Below are 23695 nucleotides of genomic sequence, written 5' to 3'. Positions count from 1 at the left end.
GCTGGGCACAAAGCTGTGCTGAGCAGCACTGTCTTGGTCGGCGCAGTGGGGACGTGATGGTGGCTTGGTCTCCCACCTTGCCTTCCATCCTGTTTCCTTGATGCTCCAGAGCTAATTCTTGGCATAGGGAGAGCCATAGACTAAGGAGGGAGGGAAAACCTTCAGCTGGGACTGAGACAAAGTCAAAAGCTGTGAAGAGAAGCGATACAGAGCTTTCTGGCCTTGTGATAGGGAACATTGTTGTTGGGACCATGAAACTGCAGGGTTGGCTTGCCAAGCGGGGAAGAGAGGGCACGTCCAGGGCCGCTATGCTACACAGCACAGAGACAGAGCTCGCCGAACTTATAATGGATAATTTATGATGTAACTCTTGCAGCGATGGAGCTCCTCCATTTTGTGAAACGGAATGTCCTTTAGAAAATATTTGCGCATAGCTAGTACACGCAGATTCAGGAAAATTCTTTCAGGAAGGTTTGAGTCTAATAAAACGGGAATGTGTGACCTGGCCTGCACGATTATTTGCCCGGTTTTATCCTTTTGTTATTATTTCCAAATGTGGAATTCTCATTCTTCGAAAATTCTGCAGGTGAAGCTAGGCCAAGAGCAAACAATGGGCTCAGCAATTAGAGGAGCACCTGCGGAGAGGCGAGCGGCAGGGATGGGGGTCTGGTGCCACGCGTGCGGAGGGGGCTTGGAGGCATGTCCTTGGGATCCACGTGAGGGCTGGGGGATGTTATTCCCAGCCCTTCTCAGTGAGCAGATTCATAGATTTGTAGAACTATGGAACCAGTAAGACTGGAAAAGACTGGTAAGATCATTTAGTCTAACCCAGCCCAAAAAGGATGGCATCTGGCCCCAATGTGCAGAGATGCAGAAACTTCCAGGTGGTACGGTGCCCTTCCTTCCAGGATGCACATCCTCTGGGATGGAGGTTGTGCCACTTCTACGTGCTTGTGCTGGAGTGTCGGGGTACGTGCAGCACAGAGGAAAGGGCTATTGTAAGAATGCTGCTGGGAAGCTCCAGCACTGCTCTAATATTTACAGTTCTACTTACCAGAAGAGTTCCATTTAAAAATGTGGATGTTCCTACTTCTGCCTGCCAGCTACCCCAATGAGTAGAGCTGGATCCTTCAAGTGCCTCCTTGTTTTTAGTCATACAGCCAAATTTGGATGGTTACATATAATATTTGTGAGAGGTTTCGCGTTGGCTTTGAGGCCCAGTTGTTGACTGGAGGTTGGTGGGGCTGGCACCGTGGTGTGGGGCTGTAGTGGAGCTGTGGGATGGAGAGCAATCAGGATGAATGCAATGACTATTTCCCAGAATGTAAACACTCTTGCAGCTTAATGGCTCTATTTATGTTGACAGAGATCAGGAAACACACTTTGTTATTTTAGTCTGAATAAGCTCATGCAGATGGCAAGCAGAAGCCATGTGTTTGGCGTTCCTGGTGTTCCCTGACAAGCCAGGTTGCACGTGAGTGTGTTAATGTTGCCTTTGAGAAGCGCTTGATTTTATCAGCTTGTTTACCAAAGTGTCGCAACAAGACATGAAACCACAGAAGACTCGCACGCTGATATGAGCAACGTGCATGTTCTTGGTAGCGGAAGAGGCGTAGGAGCTCTCTGCTCTTTAAGTGTGGCAGCAAACCATTTTCTCCCCAAACCACGGATTCCCAATTCCCTCCCGTGCTGGTAGGCCCGTGGTCTGGCCACTGCGGGAGCTGAACGAGTTAAGCTGCTCTGCCTGTTCCAAGTGGAAGCGAAGAGCCGTTGCAAAATATTTTTCCCCCCGTTGGCTCTGCGTGTTGTTTTAAAATTAAATTGGTTCTGGTTAGCAAACAAGAACAGGACAACAAAATTAAATTTTCCAAGGAATGTTGTGAATCCTGTGTGAAAAATAAACCCCAAAATGTTTTTCCCTCCTGGGCTCCCCAGCCTTACTTTGCCCCCTCGTAGCTGCCATCCCTCTCTCCATTCCTGCTATGGGTGTGCTGACCACCCTGTGGGTGCTAAGGAGCTGTGGTTAGCAGCAGTGGGAGTTAATGGAGCTGAAACATCATGGCTTGGCCAATGTATGTTTTCTTTATGCCCTCTACTTATTGTCTTGCGTTGTCTTTTCTTGTTTCTTTGCTCTCACTGCTCTCCCATCCCTCTTCCATTTCCCTGGCAGGTGAATGCTGTGAGGGTCCAGAGAGTCATTTGGAATGTGGTATTAATTTTGGAGGCAGAATCAGACCTCTAGCACATAACTCAGCTCCATGCAGTTGTCTACTGCAGGCCATCTGCAACACTTCAGTCTCGCTGGAGTCCAGCTCTGCACTGGAGGAGCTACACCCACATAGGGCTCTGTGATGGACAACACAAGCTTCTCCTCGTCTGCTTCCATCTTCCTTATTTATTTATGTGCAGATGGAAAATCTTTGACACAAATTGGCACTCTTCAAATTCTGTTCTTCTGGAAAGCGCCTGCAGTTCTTAAAAGCTTCTCCTCCATTTGGTCAGCCCTGCAGGCATTCACTGTGCACTTCATAAGTCATTTCTCTAGTCATTGCCTCAGTATTTGTGTCAAGCCTTCTTGGATCTTTATTTATAACTTGGCGTGAATTTTTGCTGAGCACTCAGCACACTCGTTGTGTTGTGCAAACTAGGACATCTTGCTCTCAGACCTTAGATGGGACAGCAGGTTACTCCGAGTTTTGTCTCACTTGTGGTGCACGTGGAATGCTGGGGCTGCTGCTGCTTCCTGGCTGTTGCTCTTGTTTTTATTTGGGAAGTAGGGATCTGGCTGCTATGTAATGCTCAGTGTTACACCTGCAGCTGGACCAGGTCAGTGCTCTGCCCTGCACCTTGGTGGCAGAGCTGCCACCAGGCCATTGTGTTTCCATGACGGGTGTCTCTCCTACTCTTGTTTTCTCTGCCTACTTATTGCTTCTCAAACTCTTACATCTCCTAACAAAGATGATCCGTGATGGGGATATGGAAGGAAAGTACTTCCTGGTCTCGATCCTGGTGAAACCCACAGAAGTCACCATGGCCGTGCCAAGGAGGAGTCTTCACACCACCAGCAACTAGGACACAAGGTAGCCAAAAGCTTGCAGGAATTCAAAGGTTGCTGGGACAAGGCACTGAAAGAGTAATCCATGAATGATCTCATAAATATCCAGGCAGTGTAGCTGGCCCAGGATGTCCCCATGCCACTGGTTGTTGGAGGCTGGGCTCTGTCACGGTGTGGTTGCCCTTCTCATGCTCTTCTCTCAGCCATCATGGAGTGGATGAGGGCTCAAACAGCCCTCCAGCATGACTGTTATTCTTGAGCAACCACAGGTGCTCATCTGATAGGGCCAGGCAGTGAGGTCTGAGAGAAGAGCAAATGCTTCTGAAGGCAGGAAAAGGAATCAAGGAAGCAGCACAGATCTGACCAAATTTCTCTTCTGGGTGGCATGTGAGGATGGGCACCCAGCCCATGAGAGCACTGCTGTGTGGAGTGGGGTTGTGTTGGGCCCTGTGTCTGGAACAGGGCTGTGGCTGCTGCGGGCAGCCAGGAAGCACTCCTCCCTTGCCATCAGACCACTAGAATAAATAAAACAGTTCCACTTACACTGGATGAAATCAAGTCCTCTGGATTATGGCCTAAACACAGTCAACAGCTCCTCTGGGCCCTTGAGCTGCCAATAGCTTGCACCACCTAGCGAGTCTGTCCTTGGGAAACAGCCATTAGAGGCTAAGGAAATTTTGCAGATCTCCATCCTTCAAGAAGTGGGAAATCATCACTGATAGGACTTAACAGAGCCTCTTGCACCAAGGGATGGGATATGCAGGTAATGTGCTGATTAGAAACCAGCTCAGTGCAGTGCCGCAGCCAATGCCCTCCTGCAGTATGGCTATCAACAGCACCGCCAGAGCTCCTTCAGGGCACTGCAGGAACTGGGTTTCCCTTCTGCTCAGACCTTTGACAATTACTTTGCACTTGGGTAAAGGGCCATCAGCAAGCTAATGAGGATTTCCAGCCCCTGTGATAGTCACATGCTTGTGTTGCCCTTGTTGTGCCAGGACTTGTGTGTGCTGGAGTGCCAGCCATGGTTGACTAGGGCCTGAAGCATCAGATTGCTAAACCTTCCCTCCCCAGTGCCACCTTCTCTTCTGACACAAATGCTGAATTGTGTGCACATGCACACAGAATGTTTCCTATTTCTCCCTGAGTCACTGCAGACACTGAATTGCCATCAGCGTTTGTGCCCAAAGCTGCTGAGCTGCTCAGTAGCCCTTCACCATGAGGTTCCAGTGGTGGCCTGGGGCTCAGTGCTGCTGGGAGGGGGATGGAGATGGCCTCACCCCGGGGCACTCTCAGTTCTATCGGGTTTCTTCCCAGGAGGTGCCCCTGGTGCCTGGCCTTGCTTCCTGGTTTCCGTCCTCTTGCTTGGTTTGTCCCTTTGGTGCCGATACAGCACACGAGCATGACAAAACCCAGGCTGGCGATTACAAACCTGTTTTGAGTGTTTATGGTTTTATCCGATAATCTCTGTTTAAATAGGAATTCCTTATGCCAAAGTTGCAGACTGAGGGCTTGAGGAGATGACCTGAAATCTGAGTGAGAACCCATTGAGTTGTTTCTGAGCACTGTGAGCATATATATCTGCTCCAGTTCTGAAAGGGTAATGTTTATCAGCTGTACAATAATGCACAGACAGCCTCATTTTGCAGGATCAGGCCTCCAACATCCACAGACTGCAGCAAAAATGGAGCAAGGTTGTTGCTAAGCTGGAAAACGCATGTTTTTGAGGTATTTTGTCCAAGGACAAGCCCTTGTCTTTCAACTTCTAACACCTTCCTTACCACTCAGAGCAGCAAGCTGGTAGACTTTCTCATGTACGGATACTTGCCCGTTCTCTGCTGTCAGAAGGTCTCAGCCCTCCTTTTTTTTATCTCCCTTTAATCTTCCCCAGCATGCCATGGTGTGTTCTTTGCCTTTCACTGGGCTCACCTTTCTGTGCACTTCCCTCTCCTAATGCTGTCCACATGGTTCCCATTTAGCCAAGGTGGGAGCCAGTGAGCATATCCCACGTGTGATTTGAGAGGATGGGCTTCTCAGGTGGAATTATTTAATTAAAGACTGGCATGCAATTTTGGGGAATTTATTTTAATAAGCTGATTTTATTATTTTCCATCCACGTATTTTTCAATGGAGATTACGCTGTGTCCAGAAAGATAACGGTTTACTTAACCAGCGAGGTACTCTCAGTTAAACCCTGAGAATTGTACTTCTTTAGATCAGCCTTTATCCCCAGGAATTGCCTCTGAGGGCCATCTCCTCTGGCTGGGGGCAGAGTCCCTTTCAGAGGCTTAACGGTGGTTATTTGTTTAGTGGAGAAAGTTTAAAATCTGACAAGTACATTGCGAAAATCTCAGATCCCTTTCCCAGAAGGCAAGCCAATGATACCATTAGCTTAATCCAGCACCTCATCTACTCGATTTTAATATGACTCTTTAGCTCCAGAATATGATGTATTTTCAGTTGGAGGATTTGTGTTGCGGTAGTACGAGAGTGCTGTAGGTCGCTCGGCAGTTGGGCACATATGTAGCGAGAAACACACAGAGGGTCTCTTTGGAAAAGAGCTAACATGAGTTCTGGCATCTAAATCCATTCACTGACTGCGGTAACTCACAGCGGAGCCTTTTGCTGTGTGTTTAGCTGAGTCCCACACACCGCGCGTGAGCTGCACTCCATCTGCCTGCTCTTCCTACGTGGCTCCATGTTTCTAACAGCCACCTCTAGCCATGACGTTTATCCAATGGATGGATGGGCTTTGGAGCTACCGTCCTGGCAGGCTCTTCAAGCACCCCTCCATCTCCACAGTGCTAACTGATCTGGAGGAGTTGCGCTAGCAGCAGCGGCTGCAGGGGAACTGTTGTGAAAATACAGCATCCATTCCATCCAAGGCCGTGTATCTGCAGTGCTGGTGGCTTTGGTTGCTCTCCAGACAGACAGGGAGACGTGGAGCCCCTATAGAGTTCACCCAGCCACTGCAGGTGCTTGCTTCACAAGGAGTCCTGCTTGATCTTCACCATAAAATGATGAGGGAAATCTGTTTAGAGGGTATCTCTGTTGCTGTAAAGCTGGAAGAGATGCATCCCCTCTGAAATGCTGGCAACCAGTTTGAGGAATGCAGCCGTGTCCAGAGGAGTAAAGCAGTCAGTAAACTTCAGGTGTAGCAGGGGCAAAGCCATCTGAGCAAAGGGCTAAACAGGGCAATGTTATTGCAGGAGGGAGTGCCTGTGATAGCAAAATTCTCAGTGAAAATGCAGAAAAAGTATGTACTGACTAAATATGAAACGTCTGTATTTGGCAAAGCTATTTCACACAGACGTTATAGTGATAACTGAGTGCCTTGTGGTTTAGGTTTTCTAAATCATATTTCATCTGTTCCTTCTCTCTTCAAATCTGCTTCTGTTTCGCACTTAAAATTATTGTGATTAACAACCATGTCACAGTTAATTATCCCTATGAAAAATAAAGAGCTGTCATATGTCAATACATTGTTCACTGTTTTGCATTGAGTTATGGGTTGATATTTTCCTGTTTATTCCTCTTATTTGTATTTCCAGGGTATTTTCTTGCTTCTCTCTGTGCTGCTCTCTCCCCTGGACCTAGAGCACAGCTGTTGTCTCTCCATGTCTCACTGGTTGGGAAATGCTGTCTTAAAATCCCTTCCCCAGAGATCCTCTTGACCTGTGCCCTGAATTTGTTCAAATTTAACTTTTTTGAAATACATTATCTTTAATCCATTTTTATTGTTCCTTCACAGACTTAAATTGCTGAGCTTTATGGTTTTGTAACCACTTTCACTCCAATTTGCTTCCAGTTTTGGACTATTAAACATCATTCTATATAAAGAATAACCAAGTAACCAAAATGCTGTCCCCTGCTCCTTTCCCCCGTCTCCAGAGCAGCTTTTCCCTTTGCATTCCAGCAACTTGGTGCAGCTGAATCTTTAGCAGATGCCAGGGTAATTGAAATGACCTGTTCCTATGAACTGCAGTTGTTTGGCTCCTTCAGTCAGATGGCCAAAAAGCTGTTGTCAATGTCCCATTTCTGGTTAGCAGAACACTCTTTGTCTCCCTCTCTCTTCCTGGTAATGTGCAGAGTCTGTTTCTTATCTCTTCTTGAAGCCCAAATTATTCTTTGTACAAAAACACCCTTCCTATTTCTTGTTCCCCAGTGAGTTATATCTTCTCAAATTTGTATTCCCCTCCAATGTCCTTCCATGAGGTATGGGTGAAGGTAAATGTTGTTGGTGTATTTGAGGGCTTTATAGTCTTCCTGTGTATTCCCCATTCTCCTGGCACTTTTAGATAGACTTTCGGTCACAGTATATGTCTGCTCTGCTATTCTCACTCTGAGTTTTTCTTTGATTCTCTTGCAGTACCCCTTTCCCTTACCCAAAGCCTTCTGTTTGAGGGCACCCAGCAACTTTTGTGAGTGGTTCCCTTTAGATTTAACTTCCAGTCCTCTTGCTGGATTGGAGATGTCATCCTGGTGCCCTCTCCTTCCTCACTGCTTTTTGCAGCATCCTCTCTTTGTCTTCCCTAAGTGCATCAGTATTATCTCATGAGACTCCAAGAATAGCACACAGCCATGGTTTGTTATAGTGTCTTGGTAGGACGCAAATTACTGCAGGGTGGTTGGGAGTTTGGAGAACTTGCACTGCTGTGAAGGTATGATTGCTGTGTTCAGTTTTGGGCCCCTCCCTACATGAAAGACATTGAGGCACATAAGCATGTCCAGAGAAGGACATCTAAGCTGGTGAAGGGTCTGGAGCACAAGTCTTATGGGGAGTGTCTGAAGGAATGAGATTGGTCAGTCTGGAGAAGAGGCTCAGGGGAGACCTTATTGGTCTCTGCGACTCCCTGAAGGGAGGCTGTGGTGAGATGGAGTTGGCCTCTTCTCCCAGATAACAGTGATGGGATGAGAGGCGATGGACTTAAGGTGCACCAGAGTTCGTTCAGGCTGGATAGTAGGAAAAAACTCCTTCTCAGAAAGAGTGGTTGTGCATTGGCACAGGCTGCCCAGGGAGGTGATGGAGTTCACGATGGAGACGCGGCACTGAGGGACGTGGTTAGTGGGAACGATGGGGATGGATTGACAGTTGGATTAGATGATCTTAGTAGTCTTTTCCAACCTTAATGATTCTATGATTCTATGACACTGATACTGAGAAGCTGCAAAAAAATAAAAAATAAAAAAAATGCTGCTTAATGAAAATAGATTTAGATATGGTTTGATCTTAAAGCTGAGCTATCCAGAAGGAATAAAATCCCACCTGGCAGTGGTGTATATAGCAAGACCTGCTTACTGGGGTCAAAATGGGCAAGTCTGGACTTAGAAGCCAGGTGCTTATTTGGATCACAGACATTAAGTAGTAACTGTGACGTTTTTATGGGGCCAGGCTGCTTTTCGTGCAGCAGACTTTAAGCCAGTGGTGGATACTTTTACAAGAGATCCATTCCGTCCTGCCCAAGCACTGAGTTTGACTTCTGCACTACTTTCGTGTTTGCCGGCTGCCTCATGCAGGCGTCAGGCTCTGACACCGGCCCTTTCCGGCCTTCTGCTCATGCCTCAAAAGTCGGGTCCGGGCCCCACCCTGTGTGCTCTGGTACAAGATTCCCCAAAGATCAGCCGGGAGAGCTCTGCCAAGCCGGGTCCCTCCAGCTGAGCCGTATCTGCCGAGCCCAGCCGCGTGCAGAGCGGAGGAGCAGGAAGAGCTGCGGCCAGTTCCTTCGAATATTTTACAGATTAAGACCAGGGTCTGGGATCTGTGGGAAGGCAGAGCAGTTCACAGACCCCAGCGGGTTCTGGTCCTTGCCGCAGCGCTGGCGGCTGCGCCAACAATTGCTGTCCTCCCCATCCATCCAGCTTGGTTGTTCGCTATTGCGTTCAAATGCAATGACACTTTGTAATGTGGACAAGCCCTCTGACATTATTTTAGTGCAGCTGGAGGCATCTACTTTAGCCTTGAAAATGCCTCTTTCTTGGCAGCGCTTCGTGTTTATTATAATGCTGTCTGTAATGTGCAAAAGTACATTTCTTTTTTAACTTCCTCCTTTATGTACCAAAGAGTGTGGTTTTAATTAAGGATTTCAGATTGAAACATTTCCGGTTTTATGTGTTGTTTTTTTGGTGGGGTGGTGTGTGGGGGTTTTTTGGGTTTATTTTTGTGGTTTTTTTCCTTCAGGACAGTTTTCTGTTAAAATGTTTCAGAGTTTTGAAAAATACCAGATGCCCAGCTTGCAAAGTGCGCGCAGAGCCTTGGTCGCTCCCTCTCCCTCCCAGGGAGGAGGGACGGTGCTTCGGACCCACAGTCTGATGTCTTTCTGCATTCTGGATTTCCTCTCTGTGTATGTGGGGACGCCATCCATACATCCCATACAGACGTGAGCCCAATGCAAACAACCAACAAAACAAGGCGATCGCTTTGCTGCACGTCAACTTCTAGCCTTTGTGATAGTAGAAAAGCCTAAGGCTGTCCTACAATGCACCCAACATTTTAGCAAAGAGGAGGCAGTGAAAGCTCTGTTCAAACCGGGTCTTGTAGTTTTGGGGGATTTGACTCATGGTTTATGAATGTGGGGCGGCAGGGAGCTCGCGCACGGCGCTGCGGGTGCTGCAGGGTGGGTCTGGCTTGTGTCCCTGTGCAAGGCAACTCTGAAAGGAAGCCGTGCATCTGCCGCGTGGCGGAGGATCAGGCAGCAAAGGAAGAGTAATATCAGGACCAGGAGCAGGTGGTCTGGGTGCACAGCTTGCCCCGGTTAAGCATTGTGCTGGGATTAAATGAAGGTGTTAGAAACATGCATCGTACCTGTACACCCTCCCTTCCAATTTAGCCGGGCAGCTTGTGCTCGGGATGGTGCTCAGCCTATGCTGCAGCTTGCTTTTTTTTTTTTTCAAGAAAGCATTGAAAACACTCATCCTCTTGATGCAGCATTAGCACTGTTAGAAAAAAAAACATTTATAAAGAAAAATGCAGTCTAACAGTAATAGCACGTTGGAATAACCGTGCACAGGACAGTGGGCACATAGGGGACAGGCACAATGCACACCTTGTGTCTTGTCCACACCACACCCTGGAAGCACAGAAATGGCTCATGTCTGGACCTTGGCATAGCTAGAAACCATTTAAACCATCATGCCCACCCCCATGGGTAATTCTCTGCTGTTGCCCTCTCCATCAGCAGTGCCATCTACAGCCCCATCCTCCCCCATCTGCCTCCTGTCCATCCCAGCCGCCTCCTGCCTGGGAGCTCGCGGATCGCTGAGTGCCTGAAGAGCTGACCACTTCTTGCCTATTTGGGAATGCTTTTAAATGGTTCCAGAAACTGCTGTTTGTTGATAAATCAGGGTGATCCACGGAGAAGTGTTTTAGCTAAACTGTGTAAAAGAAGGAATTGCAGCACAGCACTGCCAGCTGTCATTGGATTTAGAAACACACATCATAGATTTTGCTGCTTTTCAGACAGCTGCGATTATAGCTGCTCTTATAGCCATATAAAACAGTCATTCTGTCAGCAAACGTTCTGGCAGCAGAGCTGGGTTGTATCTGCAGTTGCGTTCCCAGCACCGACGTGTTCGCTCCCTCCCTGCGTAGGTGAAGGTGGCTTTGTCGTGGGCAGTGAGCGCTCAGTGGCACAGAATATCTCTGGTGGCACTTGTCTTCTGCACACATGGTTATTAGGAAGGTGCAGTTGCTGTCCTTACAGGGTGTTTTGGGATGCTTCACTTCCAATCTGGCGTTGCAGTTTCTTCAAGGCAGAGGTGATGGTATCAAGTTTGTCCATGTCCGTGGCTGAAGCCCAGCAACGTGCAGGTGGTGATCACAGCCTTGTTCTCCCTTGCTTTGTTCAGACCTCTTCCTGACCAGCTCTATTTATCTCTGAAAACTCAAATGGTGCCTGATTCATCCTAATTGAAATGGGAAAATGTCTTAAAAGTCCAGGTTATGCAGCAGAAGAAAGCATCTTTCCTAGATGTAATGTGATCTCAGTTCCTGCCCAGGCACAAGGCTACAGCAGAGGGTTTGGAAATTGCCCCTCTGGCCATTATCTCAGCTTTACAGCACTTTGAGATTGAAGCCAGATCCCACGTCTCTTCTGAAGCTCCATGTCAATTTACACTTGTTCCTCGAAACCATTACTGTCCTGTGAGTTCTTTACCACGCAAGGATGGAAAACAGAGCTATTCTGCTCATTTGAGCTCCTTTTTGCTCGAAGGCAGAGCTCAGGGTTCACTCATTTTTCTCACCATCTGAGGATTAATCCCAATCCTGACTGTTATCCGACCTCGGTACCATTTACACACTGAACCCAATGCCTACAGCTTTTATCTGAGCCTTTACAGCATTTGGAAGCAGGCCATGCCCCTTGTCTGGTATCAAAAGCATTATATTAATTTGGGATTCATTCCACAAAATGAGGCTGTCAGCCAGACTCCTTAGCAATTGGATATTGAACCCAGACCTCGTGGTTGTCTTCCAAGTTATATGCCAGCTGGGAACTCAGCCCACAATCCATGGCCGCCAGCCAAGCTCCTTATTGGCGAGAGATTGACACCAAGCCCCCAGACTGCTATTTCTGTACGGCAGAGCTACGGGCTGAACCTAGCTCACGTGGTCGGAATAATCACCTCTGGATTGGCAATGAAATAGAATATCAAGTTAAAGACTTGAATGAATATCGAGGGTCAATGTTGAGCTGCATAAAGGCTAGGGATGATGACAATTCCCTTGGAACAAGGCCCCCTCGGTACTCTGGGGGGAATCTCCCCATATCCCCCATCTGTCATCCAGCTGGAGGCGAAATCCAGCTCCTCATTAACACACAGCACGCGGCATTTCTTCACTGACGGGCAGTATTAAAGCCAGTTCCTCCAACTTTCAGGTATTCCTCAGATGGGATTAAAGCAGATCCCCTTCCTACAGCACCATGGGGCTCTGCCAAAGCACTTCTTGTTGCTCAGAGCAGACCTCCAGCGTGCCACAGCAGAGCAATGGAATGGGGCTGTGCACTTCCATCCTTTTGGTGGAAGTCGGGAGCTTGATGAGGCAGAGGGAGCACCTCAGGTGAAGTGTCTGTCGGTCTGAGGCCAGCAAACTGGCGGTGACTTTGCCTGCAAATTCTTAAGCATCTTTACATGATGCGGTTTTACTGACTAGCAGAATGCTTCAGAAGACTGAATTAAAGCAAAACAGCTTCCCAGCTGGGATGGTCATCATCAGAATGTAATTTCCAGCAACTGTATAGACTTCTTGGTAGCCTCAAAAGCCTTAAAATTTGCTTTAAGCAGCAGCTTTGAAGGGATAGCTTAGCATCCAGAATGGAATTGGAGGTCCTTTCCAACCTCGGTGATTCTATAGAGAAATCTTCCCGTGGTCGTGTGGATCCAGCTATGTGCATATGGGCAGAGTGGGATGCTGCTTTGCCCCTGATCCACTGGTGGTGATGAAGGCTGCTCTCTGCACATTGCGGATGAGGGTTCTGACTGTCCTGCCTGAGGACAGGAGCCGTGGGAAGACTGCAGGCTAGTTTTGCCAGCCTGTCCCTTGGGCCTTGTGTTATTCCGATTGCCTGTTGCATATCTTCTGATTTTTTCACTAGGAAAACATCAAGTCCTTGCCACACACATGGTTTTCTGAGGATGTTCAGCCTGAGAGAGACAGTGCAAATGGGATTCAGCTGACAATGGTGGCAATTTTGTAAATTTTCCATGTGCCCACTTGTTCCTCTGGCTGTGGGAATACCTTTCTTTTTCCATTCATCACCCTCCCCAGCCGCCTTACTCATCTCCTCCCTGAACGCTCTGTCCTGCTCTTTCTGCCCCCTCCCTGCAGAGCTGTCTTTGGCCTTCTGTTTGCTCTTTGCCAGCTCTTTCCCTACCCCTTCCCTCCACTATCTCCTGTGGAATGCTCGAGGGGCAGGAAATCCTGGCATGAGGAGCTCCAGGGGTGCTCCACACAGAATTTATGGGCAATGCTGAATCAAGTGAACCCCGCAATTAGCTGAAACCACTATTTCTAGAACTGCATTTATTTGTTTTGCAAACAGGAGACTTCATCTGCTGTGCATTTGCCCCCGCACACTGTGCTGTGCCCCACCACCCAGGCTCCGGCTCCTGCTCAGTGTGCACATGGGTTTCTAGGCTCACCCTGCCAAAGCAGGATTCCTGAAGCTGAATAAAAGACGTGGAAGGCTTTCAAAACCAGAGATTGTTGAACTGTCCCTCTTACCAAATGGCAGTCCAGGCCGTGTTCCCTATAAAGTCTCTAGTATAATGTTTAACTCAGTAATGACGACTGGAAACTCTTTGCAATTATTTTAAACTGCCAGAGATGTCTTAATGTGCCTCAGATTTTGTGTTGGCAGGCTGTAGAGTTAAGTGCCATTCGTCTTTCAGAGAATGTTAAAATTCAGCCCAGTATAAAGAAGAAACAATCCCACAGGACATACTTGCCCCATGCGCCCCACCACCATTTGTGGCCACACAGATACATCTCTGCATTTTGAAGTCGTTTGTCTTCCTCTGTGCAGGGTGAGAGATCCATGCAAGCAGCCAGAATGTGAGCAGACCATCACCCACTGTACCTGGCCATGCCTTGTAGCACGCTATTCACTCTTTAGATGTGTCTATGCCTCCAAAAGCAAGGATGCAAAGAATCAACAAGACCCCAACAACTTTTAAATTCTCCTTGTGCTGGGGCCATGGGGTGTAAGCCCCCAGAGGAAGGTTCCAGAACACCATTACTACAGATAACTGGGTCCTCTGCCTTGGTTTTTGCACCTACACACTCTGAAGTTGGTGCTTTATTGCTTTTTCTTATGCTAATGTACACGGGTTTCTTTTATTTGCTTTATTCCCTCTCTGAGTGTGTGTGCCTGCAGCGGGTGGAGGGGGAAAAGGGGCAGCGAGAGCATCGTATAAATCCAGTTCTGCTCTATTAAGATTCATTCTAGTATGACAATGGCTTTGTCTATTGAAAAGCTTTGCGAAAGCCTTGCCTAATGATCTGTTAGCTGGGGAAAGGTTAAATTCCTGGAAGATTTTCTGTGTTTGATGAAGAAAAAACGGTGCAATTATCTAGAATTCAAAGAGAGTTTTAGCCAGCTGTTAATAATACTGTGATTCTTCATGTTCTCATTATTCAGAAGTAATGTTGCCATCCCTAGTCATGGCAGTAAAATATTTATAGCAGTTTCTTTGGGCCCTGTTTGTACTTACGGAGGGCTGGACATCGCTCAGGGTCTTCACAATACGCTTTTCATTGTGGTTTAGCGACCCATGGCAGAGCTCTTCCCGCCTCAATATTCATTGCAATGGAGATGTCAGATGGGCCCAATGGGTGGGCAGCTGGTGGAGTCGGTCAAGGTCTCTTGTTAGGGTTGGTGGCTCCTTTCTGCTCCACCCCATGGAGGTTTCCAGCTTGGAGCACGAAATGCGTGAGGCACCTCTGTGTGCAGGCGCACAGAAACAGAGTAAGTGTTGTGGGGAAAATAGAATTTCACAGTGGCAGGGCCTGTGCTGAGGTGAACAGGCGGCTTGTTTCCTCCGTTCGATGCATGGAAAGTCAATTCCCAGCCCTCTGAAGAGACTCCTAAAGAGAAACAAAATCCCTACTGTAGCATTTAAGAACTATGGCTGTTTTGCGCTGGTGAAAAGATTTCATTTTTATCAGGGGAGCTGCAGGTGACACCTTTCTCCTGTCTTCCTGTTGTCATGGGGTTGTCTATCTTATCCCCTTCATAGACAAGTCATTTCAAAGCACTGCTTTTTGCCCGGAGCTCTGAAGTAAATGAGTATTAAGTAACTGTATCTGTCTCTAATCCACTAAGCATCCAGAAAACCAGCTAATGTGCCTGAGCCAGTGGGATGAATGCATTAGGTTAATCTAACTCAGCTACTTTTCACTTTAACAACCAGAAGCATTACAAAAAGAGGCTGTACAAGGATTAGCAATTTCTTTTCCACATTTTTCCTTTCGTCTTCCCATGCCTTTGCTGCAATCTGTTAAACAACAACTCAGCTAACTGAGTTCCGTGAGCCCCCTAATGCTCTGCTTTAAAAATAAGTTTACTCTCCTCAGACCTCAAGGGCAGCTCCACGTTTGCTGGGGCTCTCAGGGACCGAGACAGGTCACAGTGTCCTTCGTGCCACCTGCACGTGGTGCAGCATAGCAGTGGCACAGCACCACCGCGTGCCATGTCTCCTCGCTGTCTCCCTCAGCTCCACTGGCCATGAAGGTGCACAGCAGCACCTTAGTGCCCTAGCAGCTCTGATGTATGGATTGTGCCCTTCTTTACTGGCAAAGCGTAAGAAGATTCAGGGCAGGCTGCTTACACGCTTTGGGTTTCTTCCATTGAACATCAGATTACCAATAGAGGCTATCGATGTGCGCATTTCCTCTTGCAGCCCAGTCCAGGTCACGGTCACCTTGCTTGCCAGAGAGAACTTGATGTGCAATCATGTCAAAAGCCTTAAAAATCCTCAAGGTAGAAGACCTACAGTGGTGCTATTGTTCTATCAGGAGAAGACTTCAGCATGGTTTGTTCTTGACACATTCCCGTGGCTGTTGATCATCTCCTTACACTGTGTGAGTGCTGCCAAGCAGTGTGGTTGCTTGCCCAAGCTGTCTCCAGGACTCACTGCTCCATAGCCTCCAGCCTGCCCTCAGCCTCCCCATCCCTGGGCCTCCATGGCTCTCAGCAATCTGGGAAGCCTGGGGACAAGGGTGGGACCCGGAGCCAACGATGACCCCAACACCCAAAAGCAATACCCATGGAGCTGTCAGAGTGTGGAGGAGGTGACCCTGAGCCAGTGGTTCCTTCTGCAGCTCCCCTCCTCTCCTCCCCAGCGCTATCCCAAAAGCTGTGCCAGGTGGGATGAGCTCAGGAGAGGCTGATATTTCTTTGCCAGGAGCAGATGAAAAGAGACATTATAAAGCCGCTTGTCTCTGGTAATGCTGCCCCTAGCTTCAACACAGCGGTGGAGAGTGTCCAAGTTCCATGCTGGAAGGAGTTTAGCCCATGCCTGGAATCCTATCCCAGTTTCAAAGGTCAGGTGCACTTCTGCGGTTACAGTTGTTACAGGGATGGCACCTGACCCCAGTTCATCCGCACAGGAGCTGAGGTCTGACAGACAGCAGGATCATTTGAACCTCCCTAGAACTGGCTTTCATTTGAATTACAAGCTGTGTTTTGTTTCTTCCCAGCCAGGTCTCTAGACAAACTCTATAACTTTGCTGACTGCTCTGGCCTTCACCTGATCTTTGCACTGAATGCTCTGCGCCGAAATCCCAATAACTCCTGGAACAGCTCCAACGCGCTCAGCCTGCTGAAGTACAGTGCCAGCAAGAAATACAACATCTCCTGGGAGCTGGGCAACGGTGAGTGTGGGAACAGGGAGCCCTGGGAATGCGGAGCGGTGTTCCCTTTGGGAAGAGGATGTCTGTGGGTCCCAGGACACTGTAGATGTCGGTTCAGAGGTATTTGAAGGCTCCTGTTGTAGGGTGGCATGGCTGGTCCTGGGGTGGGCACAGCAGCTGCAGTGCCAGGGGAAGAAGGCACCCCCTGAGCACAGGAAGATGACACAAAGTGCAGGTCGTCACCCAGCCCGTAGCCAAAGGGGCTCGCTCAGGAGGAGAAGCCCCACTGCCTCTGTTCATCTGGCAAAGGAGAGTGGTCGCAGCCCACATCCACTGCTGAGCAGCTCCGTGCAGCTGCCCAATCTGCAGAGCTGTGTGACAGCACGTGAGCTCTTTGCAGAACAGGAGATGGAAGAGCAGAGCTGGCAAGCCTTGCCCATCTGTCCTTATTTTCCCAGAGCCCAATAACTACCGGACCTTGATTGGCCGCTCGGTGAACGGCAGCCAGCTGGGGAAGGACTACATCCAGCTGAGGAGCCTGCTGCAGCTCATCCGCACCTATTCCAGAGCCAACCTCTATGGGCCGAACATTGGGAGACCCAGGAAGAATGTCATGGCTCTCTTGGAAGGGTAAGTGATGTTGTCTCATTTGGGCTGGGCCAACGGCCGCTCCTCAAGCACTCCCCGTGTTTCCCAGTTACAGGCAGACTGAGGTGCTCACCCCACTGGGATGCAGGAGTGCAGCTGGAGGCTGCTGCACAGCTGCACGTTTTGGGGCCAGGAGGTGGGTCCTGGCACCACTTTGCTCTTTCTCTTTAATAGCTGCTTCTCCCTGTGCTTTCACCATCTGTGCAGAAGGAAAGCCGGTAGTGTCCTTCTTCACCGCTGCTCAATCCTGGCCAGGACAAGCATTACAGTGCAGAGGATAATGCATGGCACAGAGCCACTGTCAAAGCATTTTTGCTCATGATTGCTCACATTGATTCTGACCAAGTTACACAAACAGTTTTTCCGCTTGTGGCACAGAGATTCAGATCCCTTTCACCAGTGGAGTTCATGACCTGTCTGGGAAATGCCCTTTCTTCCCCTCCTGCTGTCCCTTGAGGAAGGCTTTGCCTGTCACACTGTACCTGGCACCATTCAGTGCTGTGATGCTGCTTCACCAACACGTCCCACAGTCACTGTGACTTTCATTGATTATACTCGCCCTCTGGCTTTAGCTTCTTGGTTTATTTTTCATCTCTTTAGGTAAGAATGGTACTCAGGAATGGACAGTGATGCTGGGAGGTGGGTCTGCTGATGTATGCTTAAAGTAATGGATAGGAGAACCAGCAGATCTGGAGTCTGGGGAGGCTGAAGAGAGGAGCATGGGGAAGGAATGGTGACACTGAGGGACTTGGACAGCTGGAGTTGACATTGGCCAGCTACAGGAACCAGAGAGGTGTGGGAGCGTGCTGGCAGCAGGAATTGGGACCATGGGGGCTCGAAGACCATCCAGCAGAGTGGAAATTCCCTGCAGGACTGTAAACAGAAACTCCAGCGCAGAGGGCTGGACAGGGGGAGGTGTGGAAGGGACTCTGCTGGGAGCAAAGCTAGGTCTCACATTCATTAACATCTGCATGAATGATCTGGCAGAAACAATAAACAGCACACTGATGCGGTCCCCGGTGAGGCAGGCAGGGAGCGAGGGCCAGATTCTCAGCTCTGCTGCAGCAGCACACAGAGCCCATAAAGCTGGTTGTCCCAGCTGCGAGGTCAGCATCGCTAATGCTGCTGGCAGCCAGGGAGCAGCCCCTTCTGGGCACCACAGCTGCATCCACGCTGATGCCAGGTGGGCACTGCAGCCCTGGGGCTTGCTTGGCACAGTGAGAGCAGCTCAGGGAGCCACAATGTGCTGTAGAATCCTTGAGCAGCAGGAAGTCTATTAGCGCCAGGCAGAGCAGGCTGAGAAAGGAAAACAAGAGGGATGGGAGCCAAGGAGCTCTCAGACAAGGGGAGGTCCTGCTGCTGTGTTTGCCCTCCGCATGTTGCAGCAGGGTCTCGGGGAAGCGGATGGCAGAGCAGTAGGGCTGGGGGTCTCTTGATTCCAGAGCCACATGTTGGCTGATGGGTGACCCAGGAGTGGGGCTGTAGTGTACATCATGGTGGAAAGAGTGGTGGAAATCCATATGAGAATGAAAGGGAATGGGGTATATAGAGTGGTGGGGGCTCTCCAGACCACCAGGCTGGCCAGAAAGAGCTGCAAGGGGCATGCCTGTTCTACAAGCTATGTACTGTTACTCCATTGCCATCCCTGCCCATGTAGCTGAGCCTTGTCCTGCACCCCATACTCAGTGCCTGCAGCTCACAGTGAGCAGTCCATGCCTCCAGCCTTGCAGCAGTGGGGTTCTATGGGAAAGAACCACTAGTTTCCCTCCATAAAGTACACAGTATTACCAGGCGAGGCTTAAAGATGAGGAACAAGTTGAATTAAATGAAGACAAAGAGTTAAATGCTCATTTGCAGTATTTGGAAGCAGAGTTGCAAAAGGACAAACAAATAAAACCCAGTGCCTAAGCTGCCTGACTGCACGAGCTTTATTTCCAGCAGCTCCCTGAGGTCTCTTCAGTGCTCTTGGTTTGTGCTACCGAGAGCTGTCTGCCTTCTGCAGGAGCATCACAGCGCTGGTCCACGAGATGAGCCTGTACTTGCAGCTGTCACAGCCAAGGCTTGCCTCTGGGGATCCCGGATGAGCCCCACAAAGCCAGCAAGCAGGAGGAATTTCGGGAGGTGCTCCCAATGGCAAGCCTGCCGCCTGCCGTGTTGGAGCACCGTGAGTGGTCCGTGTGGTGCTCACAGGGGATGAAGGCTGCAGAGCAGATCAAGCACATGCGGTCCATAGTTCTGATGATATGAGAGCTACACACTTTTGCTCTTATTTAAAAAAAATGTGATGAACAGCAGAAGTCAAACCAGTTGGAAGAGAGATGCTAAATTGGAGGTTATGGTGTGGGCATTAAGGCTGGAGGGGAGAGATGAGACAGTCCAGCACAGAAGGCAGGACGGCTGGCTTTGTCTGGCAGGCCAAAAGTCCCTATTACACAGAGTGCACAAGTGAATTTTGGTGAGATAAATGATGGAAATGAGCTGAAGAAGGAAAGGAGAGTTCAGAGAGAGCAGGAAATGATTTTCAAGAGCAGAAGACAGAAGCTGACATTAGGCGCTCTCCAGGGAAAGCCTCCTGAGTTATCTGAGTGCAGAGACTACTCAGAGAAAAGCTCCTCACCGTGAAGCATTATGTAAAACGACATTTCCCAGTTGCATGTCCTGTGTTCCAAACACTGCAGTCTGTTCTTGAACTGTTATTTCTAGCAACCAAGCTGAACTTATTCTTTATGCCTAAACCTTGTCCTGCAGTGATGGCAGTGTCAACATGAGCAGCGCCTTGCTCTCTGCACCAAGCTTTGCCCTTTTCAGTGATGGCCGCACACCCTTCACTGCTGGGTTGCAAGCTCCCCATATCTCACATCAGCTTGCATGGGGAAATGGCACAGAGCATGTGAGTGCCACCTTGGGCTGTCCCGCAGAGCAGACCACTGCCACAGGGACGGGGGCTCAGCAATCCCTGCTGCACAGGAGGCAACAAATGGGGAATGGGGACATGTGAGTGCGCAGGTGCAAGAGGGAATTTCTCCAGACACGACTCACAGTTGAGTTTGATGAGGTGTTAATTAGACTATTCATGCAGCCTGAGCTGTCGGAGAGCAGGCCATGTTAGCTACCTACTGTGTCTGTGGGTACAGGAATCCCAGGACTGCTCAGAATTTGCCTGGGGGAAAAAAAAAGTGGGATTCTAAGGAGTTAACAAAGATTTAACAAAGATTTTAACAGTAAATCAGGAGTCAGACACAGGGTTAATGCATCACTGAATCATATATTCAGTGCTGTAAGAGAAGAAACATGAGGGAAAGCTATTAGGATGCTAACATATGTTAAGGCTCATGCCGTCAGTACAAAACCTAATAATCTTTTGCCAAAGGAAGGTGGTCCCAAGGACTGTTGGCATCTAGGGTGGCAGAAGGTGCTGCTGTCCTGATCCCATGGAGTCTGCTGGTATCAGTAGCCATCTCTCAGTGCTGCATCCCCTGTGGGGGTGGCATGAGCTGAGCCAGGATACTGCATAGGTCCAGAGCAAGAATTCTGTGGAAAAAATGAAGCCACAAGTAACTACTGATGCGAAGGGAAGGATACTGCAGCGTAAACTCAAATTCATGTACCATTAAGCTAGTGGATGTGCATTCATAAATACATTGAAATGCATTCATGAATACATTGAAACAGGATGTGAGGAATGTGATGAGGCATTTTGCAGCTGGTTTTATAGTAGGAGCAAAGATCTGAGATGCAAGCAAACGATCCATCTATTTCTCTTTCAGGAGGAAAGAGTTAAGACAATCTTTCTAACTGAAACAGGATCTGGGTGGCTGGAAAGCTGAAATCACAGTCACCGTCACAGGGAGAACAAAGCGAGTCAGAAAAGACACAGATGAGATGATAGCGCTGTATAGGTACACGGTGTACCTTCATCCTGATTGCTATCTACAATCTTGGTCATTTCATCTCAGAAAAGATGTAATAGAATCAGGAACGTTACAGAGATGTGCAGAGGTATGCGATGCCTTCCACGTGAGCAGAGATGAAGTAGGCTGCTCTAGCTGGAGCCAGAGAATGGGTGCTGACCCGATTTGACTTCTAAGAAAGGTGGTGAGGCAGAAAAATCAGTGCAGATAGGAGCACGCTCTCCTCCAGAGCCTGGCCATGGCCCCAGCTTTCCAGAGCCAGCTCTTCTGGTAGCGAAGCCACAGCGCAGTTGGCTTGCATAGTTCTCAGGGAGTACCAGATGGAACAACCCATGTTTGTGAAATCCAGCTCTGGGAGTCAGGCAGTGCTAAACCACTGGGACGCTGTGAGGTGGTAATCTGTCTGCCTTCTGCAGCTGCATTCTTTGCTACACGATCGCTTTTTAATTTTATTTTATTTTTTAAATTTCAAGGCTGACAATCAGCAATTACCTTCATGGGAAAGAGATCTCCAAATGCAGATGGCTCTTTAATGTATCAGGAATAAGCCTAGGAAGTTCCAGTGGCTGGAAGCTGAAGACAGACACATTCAGATGAGAAATAATGTACTTGGAGGCTAATTAGCCATGGGAGCAATTTGCTTAAGGTTGCGGTGGGTGCTCCACGACTGGCGAGGATTGAATCAGGGCAGGAGGTGTATTCTCTCCCACCTGGAGGTTCTGCCCTATCAGATTTTGAGGCTGTGCTGAGGTTTCTGCCACGTGGAAGTCTAGCCAGGGATGCTGCCATGACTGGGGCGGCCGCTTGAATTATGGGATGTTGCCCTCAGCAGGCTGAGCTCGTCCCGCGGCTCCTAGGGGTGACTTAGTGCATGTGCACCTCAGAGTTCAGCGGCACTCACAGAGTCCAGCGTAAGGAAATGGCAGATTTACTGCACCAGCACGGAGCATCTGCGCGGCACATGTGCGGGGATCTGATCCATGCCGGAAGCCTCTGGTTTGCTCTGCCTGCGTGGTGCTGCACATGTGCACATCGTGCAGCCCAGGAAATCCCAGACAGACGTGTGCCAGCGCTGGGCGGACTGCAGGTCTGCATGGTTCTTCTCTGGCCTCAAAATCCAGGGTTTGAGCAGCACAGGTGCTACAGGAATAAAGGGATTAGTAACATCTGCATTTCTAAGCCATGGATATTCAAGTACCTGTGCACCGCTGGGTCTTCACCTGCACTAGGTTTTCATCTCTGGCTCTTGCAGTGCCACTTGTTGGCTGTTGAGCTGATCCAGGTTCCCAGAGCCTGAGTTATCCAGGTGCTCCACGCACAGCTTCATCATCACGACTCGAGTCTTTAACAGGAAATTCTGATCTGTAACTTGCAACAAATCTCCATTTAAAGGCTGAAGGAAAAATAGACACAGAAAGCAAAATTGGGTAGTTACGCATCTTTTATAGAAAAATTTGAAAATGAATAGAACTAGCCAATGTATTTTACTGTCACGGAGACAGAAAACTAAGAGGTCTGTCAGTTTCCTAGGGAGACAGAGCAGACAGAGGCAATGCTTCTGCCACTCCAGAGATGCTGGAGGTTGTGGGGTTTTGCTTTCAGTCCCTACACAAAGACTGGAGTGTGCTGGCAGTGATATTGCAGGCGTGCTGCAAGCAGTGAGTTCTGCAGAGGAGCATCCTCAGCAGGTGCCCTCTGTGGCTGAGTGTGCAGAACTGCCTTGTCCCATTTAGCCAGGTCCCCTATGTGAGTGGTGCAGAATTTGTGCTTCTTGCTCTGTCCTGCTGCCCTGTTCAGGGAGGAGCCAGCCATAAAGCCACTGCTCTGCTGCCCCTGGCAGGGACACAAGGCACTGCTGGAGAGCGAGCCTGGGAACTGACAGCCACTGCACTGCTGGGCAGCAGGAGTGGGGATGCATCAGTGCTATTACAGCACGTTATTGTTTTTCCATTTCTAATTGTGTCTCTTCTCTCCTGTCCGCAGGGATTTATTACCTCTGCCTTAGCCAGTGTCCTCTTATGCTTCACAGGGTCCAGATGCCCTTTTGTCCCAGTCTATAATTGACTATCGTCATTAATTTAAAGTCAGAATGATTGTTTCCAAGCTATATTTAGGCTGAAGTTTGCTGCTCTTTTTTCAGACCCAATTAGAGGCTCGTGTGCTGCAAAGCTTGCTGGCTGCTCCTCCCTTCCTTGCCAGCTGGCCTGATCAAACATCCCATCTCTCCCCACAAACCTTCTCCTTCCTCTCCCATTCTTGGTTGCCAGATGGGGGCAGTTGGGGCTGCAGGACATGCAGCTCCCTTCCTTGGGAAGTGAGGATCTCCGTGCACCCCTGTGCTCCTGGATCTCTGTGCACCAAAGAGTATCATTGTATTCACTTGACCAAACCAAAGGTTCCTATCGCTTGTATACATTCTAACCTTCAAAAGTGACCATCCTTGGTATCCTGTGATGTAGGTTGTTTTAGGATTTCCCCTTGCTTATGGACACCTCTGACAACATTGGGCTTACATGATTTCTTCCTCTGTTTCCTGTAGGTTCATGAAAGTGGCTGGCAGCACAGTGGATGCTGTTACCTGGCAACAGTAGGTATTCACCATTCCTTCTGCTTTCCTACGCTAATTGCAGTGATCTGACAGTGTCCAGAGCAAAACAAATGGGCTGGCTGGGTGTGGAAGGGGACAAACACTGGGAGCCACCTCTGCTGTCCTTGTCCTTTAAGTAGGAAAAA

At 49.0% G+C, this 23695-nt stretch overlaps 1 protein-coding gene across 1 annotated transcript in view; it reads left to right on the top strand.

Annotated features, from left to right (window-relative positions):
- HPSE2 (heparanase 2 (inactive)) overlaps positions 1-23695 on the top strand; it is a 69973-nt gene that overhangs the window by 28732 nt on the left and 17546 nt on the right. The window contains exons 2-4 of the mRNA XM_021399091.1: positions 16251-16424; positions 16862-17033; positions 23502-23549. Of these exons, the coding sequence (XP_021254766.1) occupies positions 16251-16424; positions 16862-17033; positions 23502-23549 (394 nt within the window). The remainder of the gene's footprint in view (positions 1-16250; positions 16425-16861; positions 17034-23501; positions 23550-23695) is intronic.

The sequence above is a fragment of the Numida meleagris genome, chromosome 5, assembly GCF_002078875.1.
Source record: "Numida meleagris isolate 19003 breed g44 Domestic line chromosome 5, NumMel1.0, whole genome shotgun sequence".
Taxonomy (NCBI): domain Eukaryota; kingdom Metazoa; phylum Chordata; class Aves; order Galliformes; family Numididae; genus Numida; species Numida meleagris.
Note: the sequence above shows the minus strand (reverse complement) of the source record. Positions and strands in the feature narration are given on the sequence as shown.